The sequence below is a fragment of the Pteropus vampyrus genome, unplaced genomic scaffold (assembly GCF_000151845.1).
Source record: "Pteropus vampyrus isolate Shadow unplaced genomic scaffold, Pvam_2.0 Scaffold15, whole genome shotgun sequence".
NCBI lineage: Eukaryota > Metazoa > Chordata > Mammalia > Chiroptera > Pteropodidae > Pteropus > Pteropus vampyrus.
Genome location: NW_011888796.1, coordinates 17130695 through 17150713, shown reverse-complemented (window position 1 = coordinate 17150713; position 20019 = coordinate 17130695). Strand labels below are relative to the sequence as shown.

The 20019-nt window shown below is 43.0% G+C and overlaps 3 protein-coding genes and 4 non-coding genes across 9 annotated transcripts in view; 1 reads left to right on the top strand and 6 right to left on the bottom strand.

The window, feature by feature from the left end:
* MAP2K1 (mitogen-activated protein kinase kinase 1) overlaps positions 1–8593 on the top strand; it is a 75652-nt gene extending 67059 nt beyond the window's left edge. The window contains exons 7-11 of one of the 2 annotated variants that reach the window (XM_011386040.2): positions 2122–2323; positions 3629–3693; positions 6299–6360; positions 6794–6839; positions 7560–8593. In XM_011386040.2, coding sequence (XP_011384342.1) covers positions 2122–2323; positions 3629–3693; positions 6299–6360; positions 6794–6839; positions 7560–7673 — 489 coding nt within the window. In that variant the 3' untranslated portion in view covers positions 7674–8593. Of the gene's footprint in view, positions 1–2121; positions 2324–3628; positions 3694–6298; positions 6361–6793; positions 6840–6891; positions 7022–7559 lie in introns of those variants that run through there. The other variant, XM_023527285.1, reaches the window with a different exon arrangement.
* A 1744-nt stretch (positions 8594–10337) lies between these two features.
* SNAPC5 (small nuclear RNA activating complex polypeptide 5) lies at positions 10338–13715 on the bottom strand. 2 transcript variants are annotated; one of them, XM_011386052.2, is made up of 3 exons: positions 13544–13715; positions 12250–12339; positions 10338–11456 (listed from the first exon to the last, which is right to left on the bottom strand). In XM_011386052.2, exons 1-3 carry the CDS (start codon positions 13631–13633, stop codon positions 11337–11339), a joined length of 300 nt encoding a protein of 99 aa, XP_011384354.1. In that variant the 5' UTR covers positions 13634–13715; the 3' UTR covers positions 10338–11336. The 2 variants fall into 2 exon arrangements, with proteins under 2 accessions (XP_011384354.1, XP_011384360.1); XM_011386058.2 differs by having other exon boundaries at positions 10338–11453; positions 13544–13704.
* Positions 13716–14801: 1086 nt separating this feature from the next.
* RPL4 (ribosomal protein L4) lies at positions 14802–19905 on the bottom strand. Its single transcript, XM_011386031.2, has 10 exons — positions 19733–19905; positions 18107–18278; positions 17810–17916; positions 17330–17468; positions 16832–16956; positions 16244–16373; positions 15818–15974; positions 15441–15524; positions 15211–15331; positions 14802–15125 (listed from the first exon to the last, which is right to left on the bottom strand). Exons 1-10 carry the CDS (start codon positions 19733–19735, stop codon positions 14892–14894), a joined length of 1272 nt encoding a protein of 423 aa, XP_011384333.1. The 5' UTR covers positions 19736–19905; the 3' UTR covers positions 14802–14891.
* LOC111735928 lies at positions 16116–16185 on the bottom strand. Its single transcript, XR_002779012.1, has one exon. It is a non-coding gene; the product is annotated as a small nucleolar RNA SNORD18 (small nucleolar RNA).
* On the bottom strand, positions 17057–17128 carry LOC111735927. Its single transcript, XR_002779011.1, has one exon. It is a non-coding gene; the product is annotated as a small nucleolar RNA SNORD18 (small nucleolar RNA).
* Positions 17529–17627, bottom strand: LOC111735931. The gene has a single exon (XR_002779014.1). It is a non-coding gene; the product is annotated as a small nucleolar RNA SNORD16 (small nucleolar RNA).
* On the bottom strand, positions 17988–18058 carry LOC111735930. Its single transcript, XR_002779013.1, has one exon. It is a non-coding gene; the product is annotated as a small nucleolar RNA SNORD18 (small nucleolar RNA).
* Positions 19906–20019: the final 114 nt, after the last annotated feature.

The following is a 20019-nucleotide window of genomic DNA, read 5'->3' as shown; positions in this document are numbered from 1 at the left end:
AACCTAGCCCGTTGGCTGGAGTCTCTGCTCTAATTTAACCAACACCCCATCACAGAGGTTTTCCCTCCTGCTTCTAACTTCAGTGGTTCCCACTGTTACCAGAGCTCTTTGTGCAGCTGTGCCCACGCCCATGGCAGCATCAGCTTGTTCTTCTCCCTCCTCCATACAGCGAGTTCCTTAGGTGCAGGGATAGGGCCGTAGGTGTCTCTGTTGTCCCTAGGGTCTGGCTTGGGGCCTGACACACATGGTGGGTGCTCAGGGAATGCTTGGTGAGTGGGTGTTTGTTTGACTGAATGGGTGGGTATATGACTCGCATGCTCCTGAGAATGATTCAGAATGGGGAAATGGGACTGAATGCTGAGTGGCGCAGGGTAGGGGAGCATTAGAGTGAGCAAGAGGTCTCTATAGAGGTTGACATAAGTGCAGGCCTGGATTGGAGTGGGGCAGGCACAGAGGCTCAGGGCATCTTGGCATCTAGAGTGTGTTATATGTTCTCTTTCAAGTACTTTATCTTTGAGTGATCTCATTCGATCTGTTTGGTTGTCCCAGGAAGTAAAGATTATTATTCCCATTTTAGAGATGAGGAAATCTAGATTGAGGGAAGTTAAGTGACCTGCTCACCTAACCTTGCAGAGCCAGGATTGAAAGCTGGGTCTCCTTGCCAGTCTCCCTTTGCACAGCATGCCCTCACTTGCCTTTTAGGTAGGATTTATCAGTTGCTCCTGGCCTCCCTGTGTGGAAGTTCACGTCCAGGTCTTCATTCCTTCTTGCTTGCTTTTGCTTCCTCCTCCACCACAGTTCCAGTCACTGTCAGCACTACTCAACTGGTGCTAACCCACATCTCCACCCTCCATTCCAGTGACCCACAGTCTTAAGAAACATGAAACTCATGGGTCCTTCAAAACTCTCTTCTACTCTGTCATCCCCCTCATTGCTTCTTTCTTACAAGTCTAAAAACTGAGCAACTAGCACCCTGGACCACTCAACTGCTAACTCTCGAATTCAAAATCAATTAACAGACCCTGGGATTTATTGATCCAGGGTTTAATGGTTTGGGTTTTTGTGGTTATATGGTCAGTTCCAAAATAGTTCAGTGTTAGAATTAGGGGAAAATCCTATGGGAGAAGTTAATTTGATGTCAAAATAAATGTGGTCAGAATAAAGATTTTTTGTAGTATCTTTGAAATACATGTGCTAGTTTAAATAATGCTCAATAAAAATGCTTTTCTATAGCACTATATACTTTTTTCTTTGACTTTTCCCACCAATAACATCTCATTTGTACAGCATTTTGCAACATCAATTTTCATTTGCTTTGACCTTCTTAACCCTAGTAAGTAGAGTGAGTACTTTGTTAGGTCGTTACTGCTGTTATCATCATCATCAGCCCCATTTTATAGATGAGGAAACAAGAGGCTCAGGACTTAGAAGTCCCAGGGTTGCGATTTGAACCCAGGTCTCCTAACTTCAGATCCTTTGCCTTTTCTACTATTCTGTATTGTCTAAGAACAGTGAGTCAGTGGCAAAGGTGAGCTTAGAACTCAGTTTTACTGACTCTTATGGCTAGTGTTTTTACTGACCGCACTACTTCATTCATGATCCATGTTCCAGAATTTTCATGTTTCAGACTCAGGTAACAAGATGAGCCTCTCATGCTGGGTTCTGGATAGGCTGCTCTATCCACGCAAGACAGTGATCAGGCTGGGCAAAGCTGGACTACAGCTGAAGTGGCCACCGGAGTTCCACCAGTTCGAATGCTTTTCAGGGCAGTTTACAGGGGAGACAGAGCATGAGGAGGGCTTAGAGCCATGGGAGGTGGCTAGGATTTGGTAAGCACAGTATTTGGAGGCAGGCAGGAGGCTGAATTTAAGAGATAAGTGGGGGTCTTGAAATGTGATGTGAGCTCTGGAGAGAAAGAGGCAGAAGAAGATAAAATGTATCAGTAGACCTAGAGTTGGGACCAGCCAGGGCAGCCCACTCTCTTGCAGTGCAAGCAAGTCTCAAAGGGGCAGCAAGTCCTGAGGCCCCCTTAAACAACATGGGGACTCACCCATCCCTCTTTTGTGTGGGCCTGGGTTAGCTCACACAGATGATCAATAACTGTGTCTGTCTCTCCTGCAGCCAGAAAGACTCCAGGGGACTCACTACTCGGTGCAGTCGGACATCTGGAGTATGGGGCTCTCTCTGGTTGAGATGGCAGTTGGGAGGTATCCCATCCCTCCTCCAGATGCCAAGGAGCTGGAACTGATGTTTGGGTGCCAAGTGGAGGGAGATGCAGCTGAGACACCGCCTAGGCCAAGGACCCCTGGGAGGCCCCTCAGCTGTGAGTTTCCTGTGTGTCTCCAGCTTAGACTGGGGGAGTCTCTTACTATTGGGCATTTCTAGAGGGCTGATTATCTGTCCACTTCCCCAAGACTGATTCCCTGTCTCTGAATGTCAGGCTGGGGCTCGGGAGAAACAGAGCAGGGGTCTCCACTCAACTATTTGTTGAATGACTGTTATGTTTCTAGCAGTGCACTTAGTACTTATATGCATTATCTAATTTTTAAAAATCATGACTTTTTTTTAGATTTTTTTACTGAGCTAAAATACACATAAAATGCATATTTAAAGTGTTCAAATCAGTGGTTTTTAGTATATTACTAAATGTGTAGTGCAGCTATCACAACTATGTAATTCCAGAACATTTCTATCACCCTGAAAAGAAAACCTATCTTCATTAGCATTCATTCCTAACTCCCCCGACCCCAGCCCCTGACAGCTGCTTAATCTACTCTCTATCTCCATGGATTTGCCTAGCATTATTTAATTTTAACAGCAATTGCGTGTGAGCACTATTATAATCTCCATTTTAGATATGAGGACATTGAGGCACAGTGTTTGACTTGCCAAGACCACTTGTAAGTGGCCAAGTCTGACTCTGAGGTGGTGAGCACTGTGCAGCACTGTCTGCCTCTTTGAATGTGAATACTGTGGCATAAAGCTGGTACTCGTGAGATTCTGGCCTAGCCATGTTCTAATGTGGTTCATGCCAAGATGTTCCCATTTGACCAAAGAGACCTGGTCTTTACCCTCATGAGGTCTACATGGGAGAAGGCATTCATGAAGAGAGAAGCATTGGGGCTAAAGGTAGCTGATGGTAGGTCATTGGAGGGGCTGGTGGCTATGGCCCTGGGGCTGGTGGCTATGGCCCTGGGGCTGGTGGCTATGGCCTGAGGCTGGCCTGTGACTCGGGTATAAAAGGGAGAAATCCAAGTCCAAGGGAGAATTAAAACTAAGTCTTTTAGTTGTTTAGTATTATTTCATTTGCTCCTCTCAGTATAAGGGAGGAAGGAACGGCAGATGTAAATATTATGTATCTCTCTACTTTATAAAACTCAAAACTAGGCTTAGCATTCAGTTGATTTGCCGAAGGTCACAAACCTTGGATGTGGCAGAGCCTAGACTCTGTGGCCTTTGCTGATCCTGTGTTCAGGCTTGATCTGTGGCCATTCCATCTGTTTATTACCTACTTCCCTGTTCTGGCCCCTGGGATCCATTTCCAACCCCTAGCCTCTTATTTGCAAATAACTTCCTGTCTGTTTCTGAGAAGTATTTTCTCCTTTTTTATTTTAAATTTAATCTGTAGCTTATGGAATGGATAGCCGACCTCCCATGGCAATTTTCGAATTGTTGGATTATATAGTCAATGAGGTAAGTACTGCATGGCTTCCTTAACCTTGGAATTTATTTGCTCTTCTTAAGAAAAAAATCAGTTGATTTGACTGTTACCACAGTATGGGCTACTGGGCCCCAGGATTCATGGGTTCTGCTTTGTACATCTTGTAATTGAGTGCCTGATTTAGAGGCTGCAGGAGTCCCTTCCCCAGGGAACATCTTCAGGTAACTCTGAGTCCCTCCTCCTAGATTCAGGAGCCTCCACCTTACCTATTTACATTCTCATTCCTTCATTTGCCAAGCATTTCTTGTGTACTTACTGTGTGCTAAGCACTGTGGGGTGGTGGTAGGAATGAGGTAGGGATCCAAAAATGGAAAATCTAGTCACCGGATTGCAAATATAACTGCACTATAAGTTTTGTCTTTTAAGTGCCATTAAAAAGAGATGAACATTTAAAAATGATAGTGTAGAAATAACTATGAAAAATATTCACTATAAATTGTTGCATTAAAAAAGGTTATAAAATGGTTTGTATATTATGATCAGTTCTTTAAAAAAATCTATGTATACATATATGTACATATAAAGTCTGGAAAGAGATAGAATTACAAGTGAGTAAAGGTTTCTTTTTGCTTATTGCCATTAGCTGACTTTAATACAAGGAACATATATTAAAAGATCAAGGAAGGAAGACACTGATAAGCATTCATCAAATTTGGGTGGGTTAGTGGGTGGTGTGAGACGCTATTGACTAGCACCACGGTTGCTTGGAGGGGGTGACGCAGTGCTGGAGGAGCTGAGCTGGGGGTCAGGCCAGGATTTTAGATAATAAGGCCAGCATGCCCAGCCTCAGGAGTAGCACAGGTAGTGGACAAGGGACAGGTTCTGGCATGTTTGGGAGGTGGCTGGAGGCCTCCACTCAGCTGGGGTATATGGTAAAGGGCATCGCCGTAGTCTTTTCCTCTTCCTTAGAGATAATTCTTACTACTCTCTAAAACCAGATCCCAAAAAGCTCAAAAAGATCTTATCTATTACAGATTCAGCAGGGAATATCCTGGTTCATTCTAGCAGTTAATAAATCACTGGTTCATAGTCTACTAGGGAGGTTAATTGACCTCTCTTTGTTGTCTGCACAGCTTTAAACTAAGAACTATGGGATATTGAAAAGTTCAGGATCTGATCTTTGCTGCGTAAGGCCTTGGGGAAGGCCATACACATTGCCATTTGTAGTTTGAAAGCCATCCTCTACTGCTGGGACCTAAGCTAAGTGGTACTGGGTGGGAGCCACAGTAAGAGATGGCCTGAGGCTAAATATACAGCTGCCAGTTGTCTAGTATGCACTGCTTTCTTCCATATTTTCCTACTCAGTTCTCCAAACACTGCTCGGGCGGGTCAAATTGGTTTTGTTATCCTCTTTATATAGGTGAGGAAACTAAGGCTCAAGTTCTTCCCACTTGTGCTTTTCCTTCCTTATCACGTACTCCTCCTATCCCACAGCCCTCCCAAACCCCTACTCCCTCCTCACTGGAAGTTGGGTTGCATGGTGACAGGTGCATGCACCTCACACTATTCTGGAATACAGTCCCTCCATTTCTTAGCCTCTTTCTACTTGGGATGGGACTGGCCTCTGGAGGCCAAGCTGCCAGTTTCTCCCTTGAATGTTCCCTTCCTATCCCCCTCAGCAGCAGAGATAGTCTGCAGACTGGGCCTAAGCTGTGTTTTAGTCCCTGACCTCAGATCAGGCTTATTCACCTGCTGTTCTGGTAAGGCATTCAGGGTAAGAGGGCTAGGCTGGACTTTTTTGGTGGTGTCAATATTTAATTTTTAGTCCTGAATCACTTGTTGATTTGGGCAGCACATCAGAACATTGGCATCCTGGGCAGTGTCTGGGGGTCAGCTCACAAGGAAGCTGCACACAGCCCCAGCACAGGTCACATGAGGGTGGATCTCGTTTCCTGAGCTGCATGGAGCACAAGAGCCTGGTGCTTTAGAGCCTTGTCTTGTGTATCCCTGCGTGACGTCCACCATGCACCCTGGGAAAACGAAAGCTGTGGCCCGTGTTCTTGTTCTGATGCCTGTAAACAGCCCTAGTCCTGGATTGAGTGTGCAGCTAATATTCTTCCAGACACAGCCCTCTGCCAGTTAATGTTTTATTAACCTTTCTCTGTTCCTTCAGGGCTCAGAAAAGGCATATACATTTTAGCCTTATGACTTCCACAGGTGCTATCGGAGCTGGACCATGCCTGATGGTTTGCATATGCCCCTAGCTGCTGCTATTAGTAATTGCCATTTGTTTCCATGCCACACTCCAAGATTCACAATTGTAGAGAGTGAGCTGGAAAGGGCCCCAGAGATCCATTTGGCCCTCCTTCTTTCATAGAAGGGTAAACTGAGGCTCAAGAGAACAATGATTTGTTCAGTCAGTAGACAAGTGAGTGGTAGAATACTGACCTGGCCCCAGTTCTGTGGTTTGAGACTGATGGTTCCACCAGAGTGACCCAGCAGGCAGCAATTGACCTCTCACCCCTGCCTTTCCTTGGCTGAATAAGGGCAGCACTGCCCAGCGGTGGGGGCTGAGGAGGGGAGAGATGGCTGGGGCAGGAAGCCAGGCATTTTTTACATGTTGACGTGTATTTGCAGCCTCCTCCAAAACTACCCAGTGGAGTATTCAGTCTGGAATTTCAAGACTTTGTGAATAAATGGTAAGTTGGCTCCTTGTTCTCTGGAAGTGTACACTGGTTTTATCAGTCTCCTCACTCCATCTTGGGGAGCACAGCTTCACTCTTTCATGTCTCCTGTGATCCCTTTGACTGCTGCTCTTCTTCCAGAGTGCTAGGACTTAATTGACCTGACAACAGCAGTGGGTAAAATAGCTCTTGCTTTTGGCACTTGCTGTACAGGTATTGGCATATTGCCTTTTGACCTTAGTTTAATTCAGCAAGCACTTATTAACCTACTGTGGGCATTTATTAACCTACTGTGGGAATGACATTGTGCTAAGAACAGGAAGGTGAATAAGACTCAGGCAATCCTCAGAGCCTGTAGGGTGTGGGGAGGACAGGCAGGCAAACATAAGTAATTGGAGTAAGTACCAGCTCCAGGCTATAGTTCTCACATTATCTTTCTTCCTTTAAGCTTAATAAAAAACCCCGCAGAAAGAGCTGATTTGAAGCAACTCATGGTAAGTCCATTTCAGATTCTTACACTATCTGTTTATTCATGTTCTCCGTCAGTCATCCATCCAGTACTTCTGAGCCCATTCCCTGTTCCGCCTTGACTACTACAGTCCAGCTGACCCCACAGCTTCAGGATACCAGATATGTCTTCTCTGCCCTCCCATCAGTTTAAAGGAAGAGCTGGGGTGGCCCTGCAGCCCGGGGAATCCAGGGAAAAAAAGGGGCCAGCCTATCCCTTCACAGGGACAGGGTCTTTTTCTCACTGGCTTACCTTATATTTAGCATCCTCCCCAAGCCACTCTCCACTTGCCTCCTCTTGTTTTGGTGGTAGTGGTAGGGGGAGGAGTTGGGAAGTAATACTGTAAATGTCTGAGCTTCCATGCCTTGTAAAGCCTGTATGGTATAACAGACTTTCAAGTCCATCAGTTCCTTTGTTACTTCTAACAACCCTGTGAGGCACTGAAGGCAGAGTTGCTATCCTCATTTCACAGTGCTACAAAAGCAGGCTCAGGGAAGTGAGTTGCCTAAGGCTTCACAGCTGGTATAACTGGCAGAGCCAGGCAGAGCCAGGCAGAGCCGGTCTTTGGGCCAGCAGCTGGCCCTGATTTCCTGCCTTCCACTGCTGCTCAAGGGCACAGACTCCAGGAGCTCCTTCCAAGTGTGGCTCTTGAATTTTCCTTCTTGGTGGTTTTTTAACACCACTTCGTCTGTTTCTTTCCACACAGGTTCATGCTTTTATCAAGAGATCTGATGCTGAGGAAGTAGATTTTGCAGGTTGGCTCTGCTCTACCATTGGCCTTAACCAGCCCAGCACACCAACCCATGCAGCTGGTGTGTAAGCATTTGGGAAACAGCCAAGAGCGAGTCCCCTGCCCAGTGGCATGCCATGTTGCTTTTGGGCCTCTTTCCCATGTGTCTGTTCATAGCATTTCACCTATGACAAAGGATGAAGAACACAGCATGTGCCAAAATTCTATTTGCGTCATTAATATTACTGTCTTTATTCTTGTTACTATTGTTATTCCCCAAAGTGGATTGGCTTTGTGCTTGGGGCTATTTTTGTGTATGTTGATGATCAAAACATGTACAACACTGAATTACAGTGAAACTGGTGACTGTGGGTGTCATTCTTACTGAAAATTGCACTGCTCTTCCCTCACCATGACTGGCTGGCCATCTGTATTTTGCGGATTCTTTGACACTTGGTGGTACTTAATTCTTGCTGGGCGACCTTGTTTCTACTTAAGGAGCCCTGTAAGATCCTTCACAGGCAGTGCATGTGAAGCATGCTTTGCTGCTATGAAAATGAGCATCGGAAAGTGTATATCATGTTATTTTATTATGTTTTTGCTTTTGGTGTAGAATTCAGCAGTTGCCATCAAAATCTACCCAGAGCCCTTCACTGCCATGATAATTGGGGCTTCAGTCTGTCTACTCTGATGATTTGTAGACTTCTGGTTGTATTTCTATATTTATTTTTAAATATACTGTGTGGGATATTTAGTGGTATATGTCTCTTTAAGTTTGGATTAGTGTTTCTAAAATGGTGGAGTTACTTTTAATGTTACAAATGAATCAAGGCATTAAAATGTATGAGATTTATCTTTCCCCAAATCCCAGTACTGATGCTATTGTAACCAACAGTGTGTATAGTGCCTAAAAATTGTATGAAAATCCTTTTAACCATTTTAATCCAGATGTTTAACAAATAATCTTATTCTAATAAATATACTATCAAGTTAAAAGGCTTTGAAAGATATTTCTACTTTTGTGGTAGAATGATCAATGTCTCTGGTACACAAGAAATCAGATGATTTGGCCAAGCATTATTGTGAAGGGAAAGATAAATACAGGAAGGAGGCTGAAGGGTGAGAATGCTACCCTGAGGACAAGTTCCAGTGCTTTGGACTAATGGGGCTTCCTGTAATTCCAGTCTTTGGACTTGGTCCAACTCTTCTTAGCAAACAGCCTTAACTGTAAATGTTCCAACCACTTTTCCTACTTCTTCCATCTCTTTATATAAGAGAAAAGCAGTTGATGGGGGTCAGCGTGCTCGCAGGAGTGCCTTTGCTGGTGGCTAGCGGTGCCCGGCTGGCATTGGAACCTCTACCCAGGACAGTCTGTGCTATTTTGTTTCACTGAGCAAGTTTCCCCTTACACCAGTACTACACCTTACTGGAGGGGAGGAAATGTGCCTGGTACTGGCTTTGTCATTCCTGCAGTGAGGTCACAGAAAACAAAGTCATGTCTCAGCTGGCCACTGGTACCCTTTCCTTTTTGAAAAGTGACTTTTGGAACTTGGTATGTGTGAGGCTGCCTGGTCAGCACCTCTTCCCTCATTTTCTTTGCGAGAGGTTATAGAAAGCCATAGTAAGTATATATTTAAAAATAAAAGGCCAATTTTATTTTCAAATTAAAAACAGAACTTGATTAAATCTCCTGAGCAGGTAATTCTACTCTGGATCTACTAGAGCTTGGAAGAGCCAAGATTTTAAAAGCTGGTTAGTATGTACTGTTGCTTCAGCTAGTCAATCATTTTTCCTCGCTGTGAGGCTAGTATCTGTTCTTAGTCAACAGTCTAACTTACACATTTTTTTTCTCCCCTCTTTAATTACTCCCCCCTCTCCATTTCCACCCCTGACCTATGGATGTTGCATTTCCCCTTAAGAACTGGATCTCTGAAGGTGGGGTGTTTCCTCCCACATGCTTACAGCATGCACCCGCGGCCTGGCACCCCCAGCGCACTCAAGGAGCCTGGAGCACCCGGGGTATGGTCCATGGCTGCACCTGGGGCACGAACCCAGGACCTTCTGCATGTAAAGCAGACGTGCTAACCAATACACTATGGAGCCACCCCTTAAACGTTTTTGACATACATTCAGGCTAAAGCTTAAGGCCCACACACACCCTCCTCAGACTATATCTTTTGCTAACAGAAGATGCCACCACTACCAAAGATATCATTAAAATGTGCAAGTTGCATCTGAGGAAGAAGGAATGGTGTAACCTGGAGTCTAAAGCCTGGATCTGAACACTTTCATGCTCAGTATCTTTTGAGGAGTGTTTTTAAAATCTCTATTTACATCCAAAGGCAAAATATTTTTATCTAGTAATTACTAAGAACAATCTCATTCTCAAGAATGATGTTCCCTGACTGATGCTGTTTTGAGTTCCCCATGCCAATTTTTTTTCCCTCAAATTTCTGAGACACCAACAATCAGTAGCAGGATTTTTCAATAAGTCATTAGCACCTCACAGGAACCTGTAAAAAATGCTGAAGCAGATATAAATACCCTCATTTTACAGATGGGAAAGAGTTGCAGAGGTGAGAGGACAAGTGATCAGTTAGTGGTAGAGCTAGAATTCAAAGCCAGTTTTCTAGCTCTTAAAAACCTATGCTCATATTTTGAGTAAGGCCCCCTAAATGTATACTTTGATGCTTTTCATTGCAAAACTATCTTCACATTGTATTTTCCAAGAAACATGCTCAGTTAAACTTTTGGTTATTTCATGTAAGAGTAGCTCAAAGTAACTTTAATAAAACGTTGATGAACAAATATATTCATGTTCTCTTCTGGAATAGTTACATAAGAAGTTCTGCTTGAAGAGGTTCTTTGTGGTTTGTTTAGCTTTTTTGTTGCTTGGACAAGGCAAATAAACAACTATTTAACTATATTCAGTGGGAAAGGGACAGTATGCAGACAAGAATCTCACCTTCAAATGCCAAGTTTTAACAACACTTATTCCACAATTGTCATCTCTTTATTATAAAAATGTAATCTTCCAAACATAGTGATTCCTTCTTTAATGGCACATTTCCCTAAGTCCAAAAGCAGGTTATAAACCATCCTGTTGTATTGTTTTCCCCAGAGTAGGAACTGATTTGTTTCCCTGTTGCTACTGGAAACCAGCAAGCTGATGATAGTTATTCATCTATAATTGATTTCTAAGTACATTTTACTATAGAGATGTCTCAACCTAAATGTGATGACAACCACACAGTCTACAGTGGGCAGTGTGTTGCCATGTCACTGAGAGGTGGCAACAGCTTAAGCTCTCAAGTGGCTCTGCTTACAAGGGTTCAGTGGTATGCAAATAGCCTTTAATTGGTTTTCTTAAAAGAGGCTTTGTTGACTGAAAAGGCTGGCTTGCATTTACACTGCCCTTTTTGCAAATGTCAGGCTTTCTCAATAGCATTTCAGAGGGCATTTTCTGTTTTGAACACAATTACTGTATCTGACCAGAATACAGACAGAGTACCACCCATACGGCTCAATGCTAAGACACTGCATCTTTGCTTTTCTACTATGTCACTAATTTTTGAAAGCATTCTGAAACTTGAATTATTTATGGAACCATTTTTGCAAGTACACATCTTCCTAAAGTTCTTGCTTTCTTTTAAAGCAGGCCTTAGGGCCCATGGCAAGATTTCTTTGAAGAGTGAAAGTTCCTGAGACTTTAAAATTTAATTTGTATAACTAACCCTGTCTCTTTCTTCCCCTTCAGGAATCTGATTCTTCTTCCTCCTCTTCTTCCTCCTCTTCTGGCACATGGCTCCTTGTGCTCAACTCCAGTGCAGTTTGGTTGATTGATGCTTCATTGTCTACATGCACCAACATCTGCTTTAGCCAAGGACATTACAGATTAGTAGGAAAGACACTGGCCTCAAAACAGCAAATTCTTAAAAATACTTTAAAACCAAATCTTAACTGCATATTCATTCTCAATATTTATCACTAAGAGGTATGGCCACTTTCCTATTTCCAAATTCTACCCTCCCCCTAAACCCCCATTGCCAAAATAGGAGGGTAAATGCCCTAGATTTGATAAGAATGTTACCTGATTTACAAACATGGTTCTTACATAAGAATTATGCTTAGATGTGCGCTGATTTCAAATGGGTTTAAATGACTTCCCACACACCTAGGTGAAGTGGTGCTCAAATATGGTATACCTAGAGATGATTTTACTAATTTACATGAGGGCATTTGATAAAGAGAATGTGATGAAGACTAGAACTCACTTTTTAGCACTATGCTTTGTAGTTGAAGCTACTCAGTTTTTGAATCCCAAACTTACTTATTCACAGAGCAGCAAGAGTTCTGACATGATCCTGCAAAGATCTCCACACTCTCTCTCGTTTCATTGGAGTAACTAGAAAAAATGACTAGAATAGTGGAGGTAATATAACTACCTAGTTAATCAATTAAAGTGTAACCAGCTGGTAAAAGGTGGGCTGTTCTCTCTCTAAAAGAGTATTATGGAATAGCCAGTTTATCAAACTAGAAAATTCTTATCACCACTTCTCAAGTCCTTTGAGCTCGGTAATGTGATTTACAATTTTTGACTTCCATGCAGCCTGAGAGTAGAATGGACTTTGTATTCTCTCCCTAGGCCCACACTTGATTAACTTACATCATGTGACTGTTCAGGTGCAGGATGAGAAGACAGCATTTCATCCCCTCTTCTAGAACTAATCATTGATTGGAGGGCCAATTCTTCAACCTAGAAAAGAGTTAAGGACATTCCCTTACTATTTCACTGGTCTACTGATGTGAGAACATTTACTATCCACATTGTAAAAGGTTGGCATCATGAGGGAAAGTGAGAACAGTTTAATACAGGTGCAGCCCTAGAGGAAAGGATGGGTCTCTTAAGCGTTCCCTGCTTTTTAAGGAAATGAACAAAGAACATGGCTGGCCCCCTTCCCCTGGGGTGTACAAGTGTTTGTGCTGAGCCAAGGATTCCATTCCCCCAGACTTAACATCTCCAAGAAGAAAACCAACTGTGCCCTTAAAAAAGCCAGGTGTCTTCTGCTTCTACGGAGGGCAGATTCCCTAGGCTTGAGCTTGTCTACCCAGTAATAAGAAACCGAACACAGGAATGAAAAGCGGAAGTGTTTCCAAGAGCATAAAGGAATCTAGGCTTTGGAGGTGATGATCAACACATACATAGATGTACCCGTAAGTGTAGGCCACCACAATTGTCCTGAGGAAAAACACTTATTTTGAAATGTCACAGTTGTACAATGCTCTTCAGCTTACAAAAGGGTGTTCATAACCCTATGTCATTTCGACTTGAAGAAGGGTGCTGAGCAGGGATTATTAGAATTGTCGCACTGGGGCTTAATTTCACGGGTCTGGGAAATGGTCCTAGTGGGCCTAAATCTCTACTCCTTCTCAAGGTCGTGGAGTCAGTAACCGCTCCGGGAAGAGAAGCTACTGGGAACTCTGCGAAAAGTCTCTTTTCACGGGCCTGTCTTTATCAGCACAACAGGAGGAGGTGAGAGTCTTCTGTCTTTGCAATGCTAAAGCTGTTTGAATTGACAATACAAGCTAGGAAACAGTGGCTACTAAATGCTGTAGGAGCTCGGGAGGAAGAGGCTGGTGAAAGGGGAAGGTCAAGGCAAGCCGTAGGGAGGTCGCACTTCTCCGCGGTGAGGTGGGAAAAACAGTTGCATTTCCGGGGTGTCGGATGTGGGAGTGAACTCGCCAAACGTGCTGATTACTGGGCCTCAACCTAGACTTGAAGTTTCAGGATTCTAAGGTGGGCCCATGACCTCAAAACAAGCCCCCCCATGGGTCAGCAGACAGCTAGATGAGCGAGGGGTCACCCGCAGCAGGGGGACGCCACAGACGCTTGGGGTTAGCGGAGAGCCAGGGTACCCGGGATAGGGGCGGCGGGGGTGGGCGGTACGACGCAGGTTCACCTTGAGCCGGTTCAGCTGATCGTGCAGTGCTGCCTTCAACCGGAGAAGCGTCTCCTCCTCCTTGCGCAGCTCTTGGAGCCGGCTCAGCATCGCCTCTCACTCCCGCGGCCTTTCAGGCGGCCCAGTCGGCCAGGCGCTGGGTGATGACGCCACAGCCTCCGCCTTCTCGGAAACGGAAGTGAGCAAGGCGGGGCTGGCGACACGTGGGACGGGATACTTCCTGCTTTTTGTCGCAGCATGAACCCAGTTTTAAATCAGAAAGACCGAGGCTTGAATAGTGATCTAGATTCCTAAAGCACAGGGTGCTTTAGCCGTTTATAATCTGTAGATTAAAAAGGCGAAGTATAAAGTGTCAAATACTTCAGTTAAACTACTTGCCCATTTCCAATCGTTGCTGCAAATGGCTATTTTAACACCATAAAACCTGCAGACCCATTTGAAAGCAGGAACTGATAACGCCTAGCACACAGCACCGTTTAATGTTTTTGTAGGCAAGTATTCTCGGCCACTTGGAAACATTTACCGAGGTCGGTGAAATTAAGAGCATGAAAAGAATGCATTTTTTAGCAAATTAGGAGACACTTTTATATGCCGGGGAACTGAGATCTCTTGACCGCAAATGAGATTATACGTCACCTTAGCTGTTAATTTTTTGGGGAAAAAAAAAAAATCAGAGATTGTGGCATGAGACAAGGGTAGGTTAACAATAGGTCAACTCTAGGGTGTTAAGACACTAACAGAACAAATAAAGCTTTAGAACTCTGGTGGGTACATTTCACTGCACCATGCTCAGGCAGTTTTACTAGAGGGTGTAAAAATGTAAAGTACACAAGTTGTTCTCAAAAATGCTTCTGGCACTTTTGAAGGCCAAAATATTGATGGCCTGCATTTTCTCCAAGTGTACAGTAAGTTGCAACAAGAACACTCCCCAAAACTTTCTTACAGTTGCTCAATATATGTATTGATTCTGCCCTCTTGTGGTTACTGAAAATGCCAACTCTACAGAATTTTCCAAGGATTTTTTTGGGGGGGAGGGGGGAGGCGGGGTAAGGAGAGGCAGCTAAATTTTAACAGCTTCTGTATTTCTGAAACAAGTCTTTAACCACTGTTCTCAAGACATTACTTATAAAATGGATTTTGTATCTGAACTTATGGAGCATCCCTCTTACCTAATTCAACAGCATGAATTTAGTATGAAGCCAATGCTCCATTTTATACTGGACACTAAAAAATGATTCACACAACACATTCAATGAGCCATGTTTCTCAATGCCTCTTTTATCAGGTTTTTATTCAAAATTAGCTGTCCTAAAGTCATTTGACTTTTAAGGAATAAACTAATTTCAGTTTATGCTACAGGCTTCTTTTCTTCTGTGGTGGGTTTCTTTTCCACAGGCTTCTTCTCAGCTGCGGGTTTCTTGGTAGCTGCAGCCTTTTTTCCCACCAAAGGCTTCTTCTGCTTCACAACACCAACAGCCTTCTTTCCTTTCTTCCCTGCCACGGGCTTCTTGCCTGGGACCCCCTTCTTTTCATCTGATTTGGCTTCTAGCGCTGCTGCTGCTTTATCTACCCGGAGCTTGTGCTGCAACAAATTAGGAAGAAAATCTAAGGACCAAATCTTTCTAAAAAGTTTAACATTATCTGCAAAAAAACAAATTATTGCTTACATTCTTGGCCTGGCGAAGGATGGTGTTCCGGCGCATGGTCTTTGCATATGGGTTTAGCTTCAACATGATTCTCAAGTTTTTCAGTGGATTCTTCTTTAGGACTCTGCGATGAATCTTCTTGCTATAAAAAGTAGACACTATATTAACATTTTATTTACATTTTCCATATTTTAAAAATAATCAGTTCCATGAGATTGGGGCAAGAATTACTGTAAATATTGTAACTTTACCGTGGTGCTCGGAGGGCTCTCTGGATCTCTGGGCTTTTCAAGATTCTGCTAAGGTCTGTATTGAGCATCTTGTGCATGGGAAGGCTGAGAGAAAAACCAAGAACTGTTGACTATTGGTGCTCAATTCTTATTTCTCATATGATTGACTAAATATGAACCTCAACAGAAGATAAATTTGTAACCATTTAAAGCTCTTCAGAATTCAATGAATTTCCAACTATACTATCACTTCTCAGAACATCTCACCATTTCAGCATATTGCATCTGTATGTTAAGGAGAAATGGCAACACAATCCATTACTTAGAAAACATGCAAACCAAGAGTGAATATCAATATCCACAGTATAAACATCTATGTTCAGTATATGAATACTCACTTGTAGTTACTCTTGAGAGAGGCAGCTTTACGCCAAGTGCCATACAGATCATCTAATTTGCGGAAAGCACTTTCAGTCCAAATGCAGAAACGGCCCACATGCCCGCCAGGAGCAAGTTTCAAAATGTTCAGTTTGCTTACATTAAGCAGAGTGATTCCTTTTAAAGGGAAAGGAGAATCAGGAAGTATTTCAACAGAAGAAACACAAATCACCTTTATGGCTCATGTGCTACATAAGGTACCTGAGAACTATCATTAATCATGCAGTTTCAACCATTAACAGGACACTCATTCAGCCAAGAATCAGAAGTTCCACAAAATCATGTGTTTCAGAAACACGGACCATAAAGTGGAATCTCATCATAATAAAAGCTGAGTAAGCTTTCACAGTATGGGCGATTAAAATAATAGGCAATGCAAAAATTACCAGGGATATTTCTGAAAGCTTTGATGATGCCATTGTCCTCATTATAGATTATGCAAGGTCCCCTGCGCTGGATACGACGACGGTTTCTCATTTTGCCCTTGCCAGCTCTCATTCGTTGAGAGGCATACACCTAGAAAGTGAGGTTTAGGCGTTTAGGCCTTCTGATTAAGATATGAACCCTATAATAAATCTTCAGTTTAAAAATCCCATTTTACAGATGAAACAGACACAAATTACTTGCCTAACATTGAAGCACAGCCATAAATGACAGCCAGGATTCAAACTCAGGTAGTTACGTGTTGCATTAATAGAATGTTTTGGTCAATGAACTACACATGGACAATGGTATACCATACGGCCAAGGTGTGTACCATTTAGGTTTGTGTAAGGACTGTTAGGCACAACGAAATCGTCCAACATTGCATTTCTCAGAACATATCCTTGTTAATCAGTGTAAAACTGTAATATACAGAGTCCTTGCTCTCATAACCACTAAGGTTCAGTTAATACTGTTGCCTTCAATAATCTTTTGAAAATTCCAACAAATTTGTGAAGGGCTACCAAACTGTATGTGCCCATTAAACCTACCTTTTTTATATCATTCCAGGCCTTAAGTTTCTTAAGAAGCAAAACAGCCTCCTTGGTCTTCTTGTAGCCTTCAACTTTATCTTCAACCACCAAAGGAAGTTCAGGAACCTCCTCAATTCGATGACCTGACAAAGCCAATTAACATTAACCTGGTAACCCTGAACCTTTTGAAAAATTGAGAAGCATTTTATATAACCCACAAAAGCGAAATGGTCTACAACTTGCCAAATCAGAACTTCCACATATATCATGTGTTTCAGAAACACGGACCAATGAAGTGGAATTTCATCATTTTGACAGAACAGGCAACATGATGTTTAACAGGAAAGCTTTCAAACTATATACTAAATCACTGTATTTGAATCACTGATGACTGAATTTTAACTAGGCATTCTGGGCTGAAAAAAATTTACAGGCTATTAACAAAAACGAAAGGTTCGGGTGAAGGGAAAAAAATGAGCTATGTTGTATCACTCCTGTAATAAAAATATTACAAACCTTTAGACATAACCAGTGCTGGTAAGGCTGAGGCAGCCAGAGCAGAGCAGATGGCATATCGCTTCTGTGTTGTGTTCACTCTGCGGTGCCAACGGCGCCAGGTTTTCGTTGGTGCAAACATGCGGCCTCCACGACACATCTATTTTCCCAGTTAAGAATCACATTTCTCAAATATTAGGTATTAAAAAAGGTTATGTCTTGCTCAGTAAGAATTTTCGTCACTCTTCTGAACCAGCTTACTGACAGCAGGCAACTGTCACTGAGAACAGAGTAAGACGCAAATTACGACATCATTGCAAGCAAAACAATGTCAAGCTCTCATTGTCTTTTAACATTTGACAAAAAAAATCTTCCATATTCCAAATCTGCCTACAACCTGGAAACAGTGTTTTGAACATATTTTCAAACTACTAACATGAATAAACCAGGTCTGCCAAATTCCATGATGGCTGACCGTCTAGGTAGTGACACAAAGGATACATTGCCAAAAGCACCCTGGCCGGAACGATGAGTCCCACCGCCTCGAACTCTGGGAATTCGAGCCACAGCTCTGCCAGTACCCCACGACTCAGCACTGGTTTGATGACCTGCAATCGGAAGAAATACAAGTTTTAGCTACCCAATCATACCAATGTGACTAGTATGCATGGTAGCAAACAGCATCAGAACGTCCAGGAAAATCATCTGATTCAGAAACACGGACCAATGGAGTAGAATTTCATCACTGCTGTTAAGCAGCTCTTAAAACATCAGCCCACAAAAGATCTATATCCATACCTGCTAATTCACTGACAGCATAGGGCTGCCTATTGTTTTTGCGCAAGTTGGTGTGAACAAAGTTCACAATATCTGGTCGAATGGGAGCCTTGAACACAGCTGGCAAAGTGACATTTTTGCCAGATGATTCCCCCTTTTCGGAGTACACCGATATCAGAGGACGAGCACACGCCTGGGAAAAAGGAAAAGACGTTTATATTGACAAGCAATGTTAGAGTCATTCTATTCATGTGCCAGCAATATCATTAAACTCTCAGTTACAAGAAACTATTTTAGTAAGGTAGACAATGATTAAAGCTAAAACAAAGGTTGTTACCAACATAATCAAGTTCTGCCATGTAGTTTTCATTATTTTCTAAGGGAATGGTTTATCATTAAACTTCAAACTGGGGCTTACAAATCAAGATGATCAAAACAATACTGTAAGGTTTGAGAATGCTGTTTAAAGCCACCATCTAAACTTTCATTCCAAATGTCAGCAAATCTTGCCTACCAAAGCACTATTACTCCAAACTTCCAACCTCACCCTTCATCCCCCAGTCCAAACACATCTTCCAAAGTTATTAGTAAAAACACCAGTCATGTTATTTTGCCCAACCTTTTCCAAAGACCACTTGAAAGTAAAACTTTAGTCCCAAGAATGGCCTACACAATCTGCTCAACCTCAATTCTTATACTCTCTTCCAGATACAGTCTCCATACACAGGACATCCCCTTCACAGGTACCTGGTCTTCTGAAAGACTCCTAGCATGCTCCCTTACCTCCTTCAGGACATTCTCTAAGTTTCCCTGATCACTGTTTAAAGCCCAACCACTGCCTCCTCAGCTGCTGGTTTCTTGGCAGCTGCAGTCTTTTTTCAAAACAAAGTCATCTTCTCCTTAGAGCATTGTTTAAAATCCAACTACTGCCTCTCTTCCAATTCCCTATGTCCACAGCACTCACTACCATCAAACATTACTGTGTGTTTTACCTATTACGATCCAAGCACTTTTTTGCCTATTTTGTTCACTAAACTCCCAATGGCTAAGTACACTACACAGTACACATACAAACATTTCTGGAAACGCAGTACATGAAACATGAGCCACACTTATGTCCATACTATGACCTGGCTGAGAGTTAAGACTTAGAGGACATCAAAAAGAAAAATTAGAAGAGGCTCAGAAAGCTTTTTATAGAAGCGATTAAGGTGAATAGACCAGAATTTTTAAAAAAAGGTAGAAAAAGTTAAAAGACAGAATATTCTTTACTAATCAGCACATGGAAATACAAGGCCCAAAACTCACTTTCACAATTGTCTAAGGCCCGAAAAACTTCCAAATCTTCAGTAGAGCCCATGCCTTCTAAGATCAAGGAGGTTTAGAATCCCAAAGGTCCCTCTGCGCCTGAGAACAATCTGGTGTCCTCCCGTGTTGCTTCCAGGCGTGCCTTATGCCGGGTCGCCCACGTTGCCTCTAAGATGGCTGCCGTATAGCCTCACTACACAAACCTCCGCAATAGAGGCCTTTGGTCCCCATCTCCTTTTCCCTGCTTTCCCTCCTGAAGATCTTATACCCTGAACCCCCCAATTCATTCCTGCGAGCCCGAGAGCTGGGGAAAGTCCGGTCGACAGAACTTCCACTCACCATGCTGGGGAGAGGAGAAGGCCGCACTCCTCTCAACCCCGTGGCTCCCACAGGAAAAGGAAGTGCTTAGCACACCCGCGTTCTATATGTAACCTTCAACTCGTCCCCCACCCTGCCCCGCCTCAGAACCAATCCAGGGACACAAAATATCTCTCTATTGCTCTAAAAATTTTTAAAGTAATGTATTATTTTTCTACATGCGTCAAATTACGGTATCTATTGATTTCTAAAGCCAATAATAGCGCCTAGAAGCGGGGACTCCTTTTCGCGGAATAATTCATAAGTAG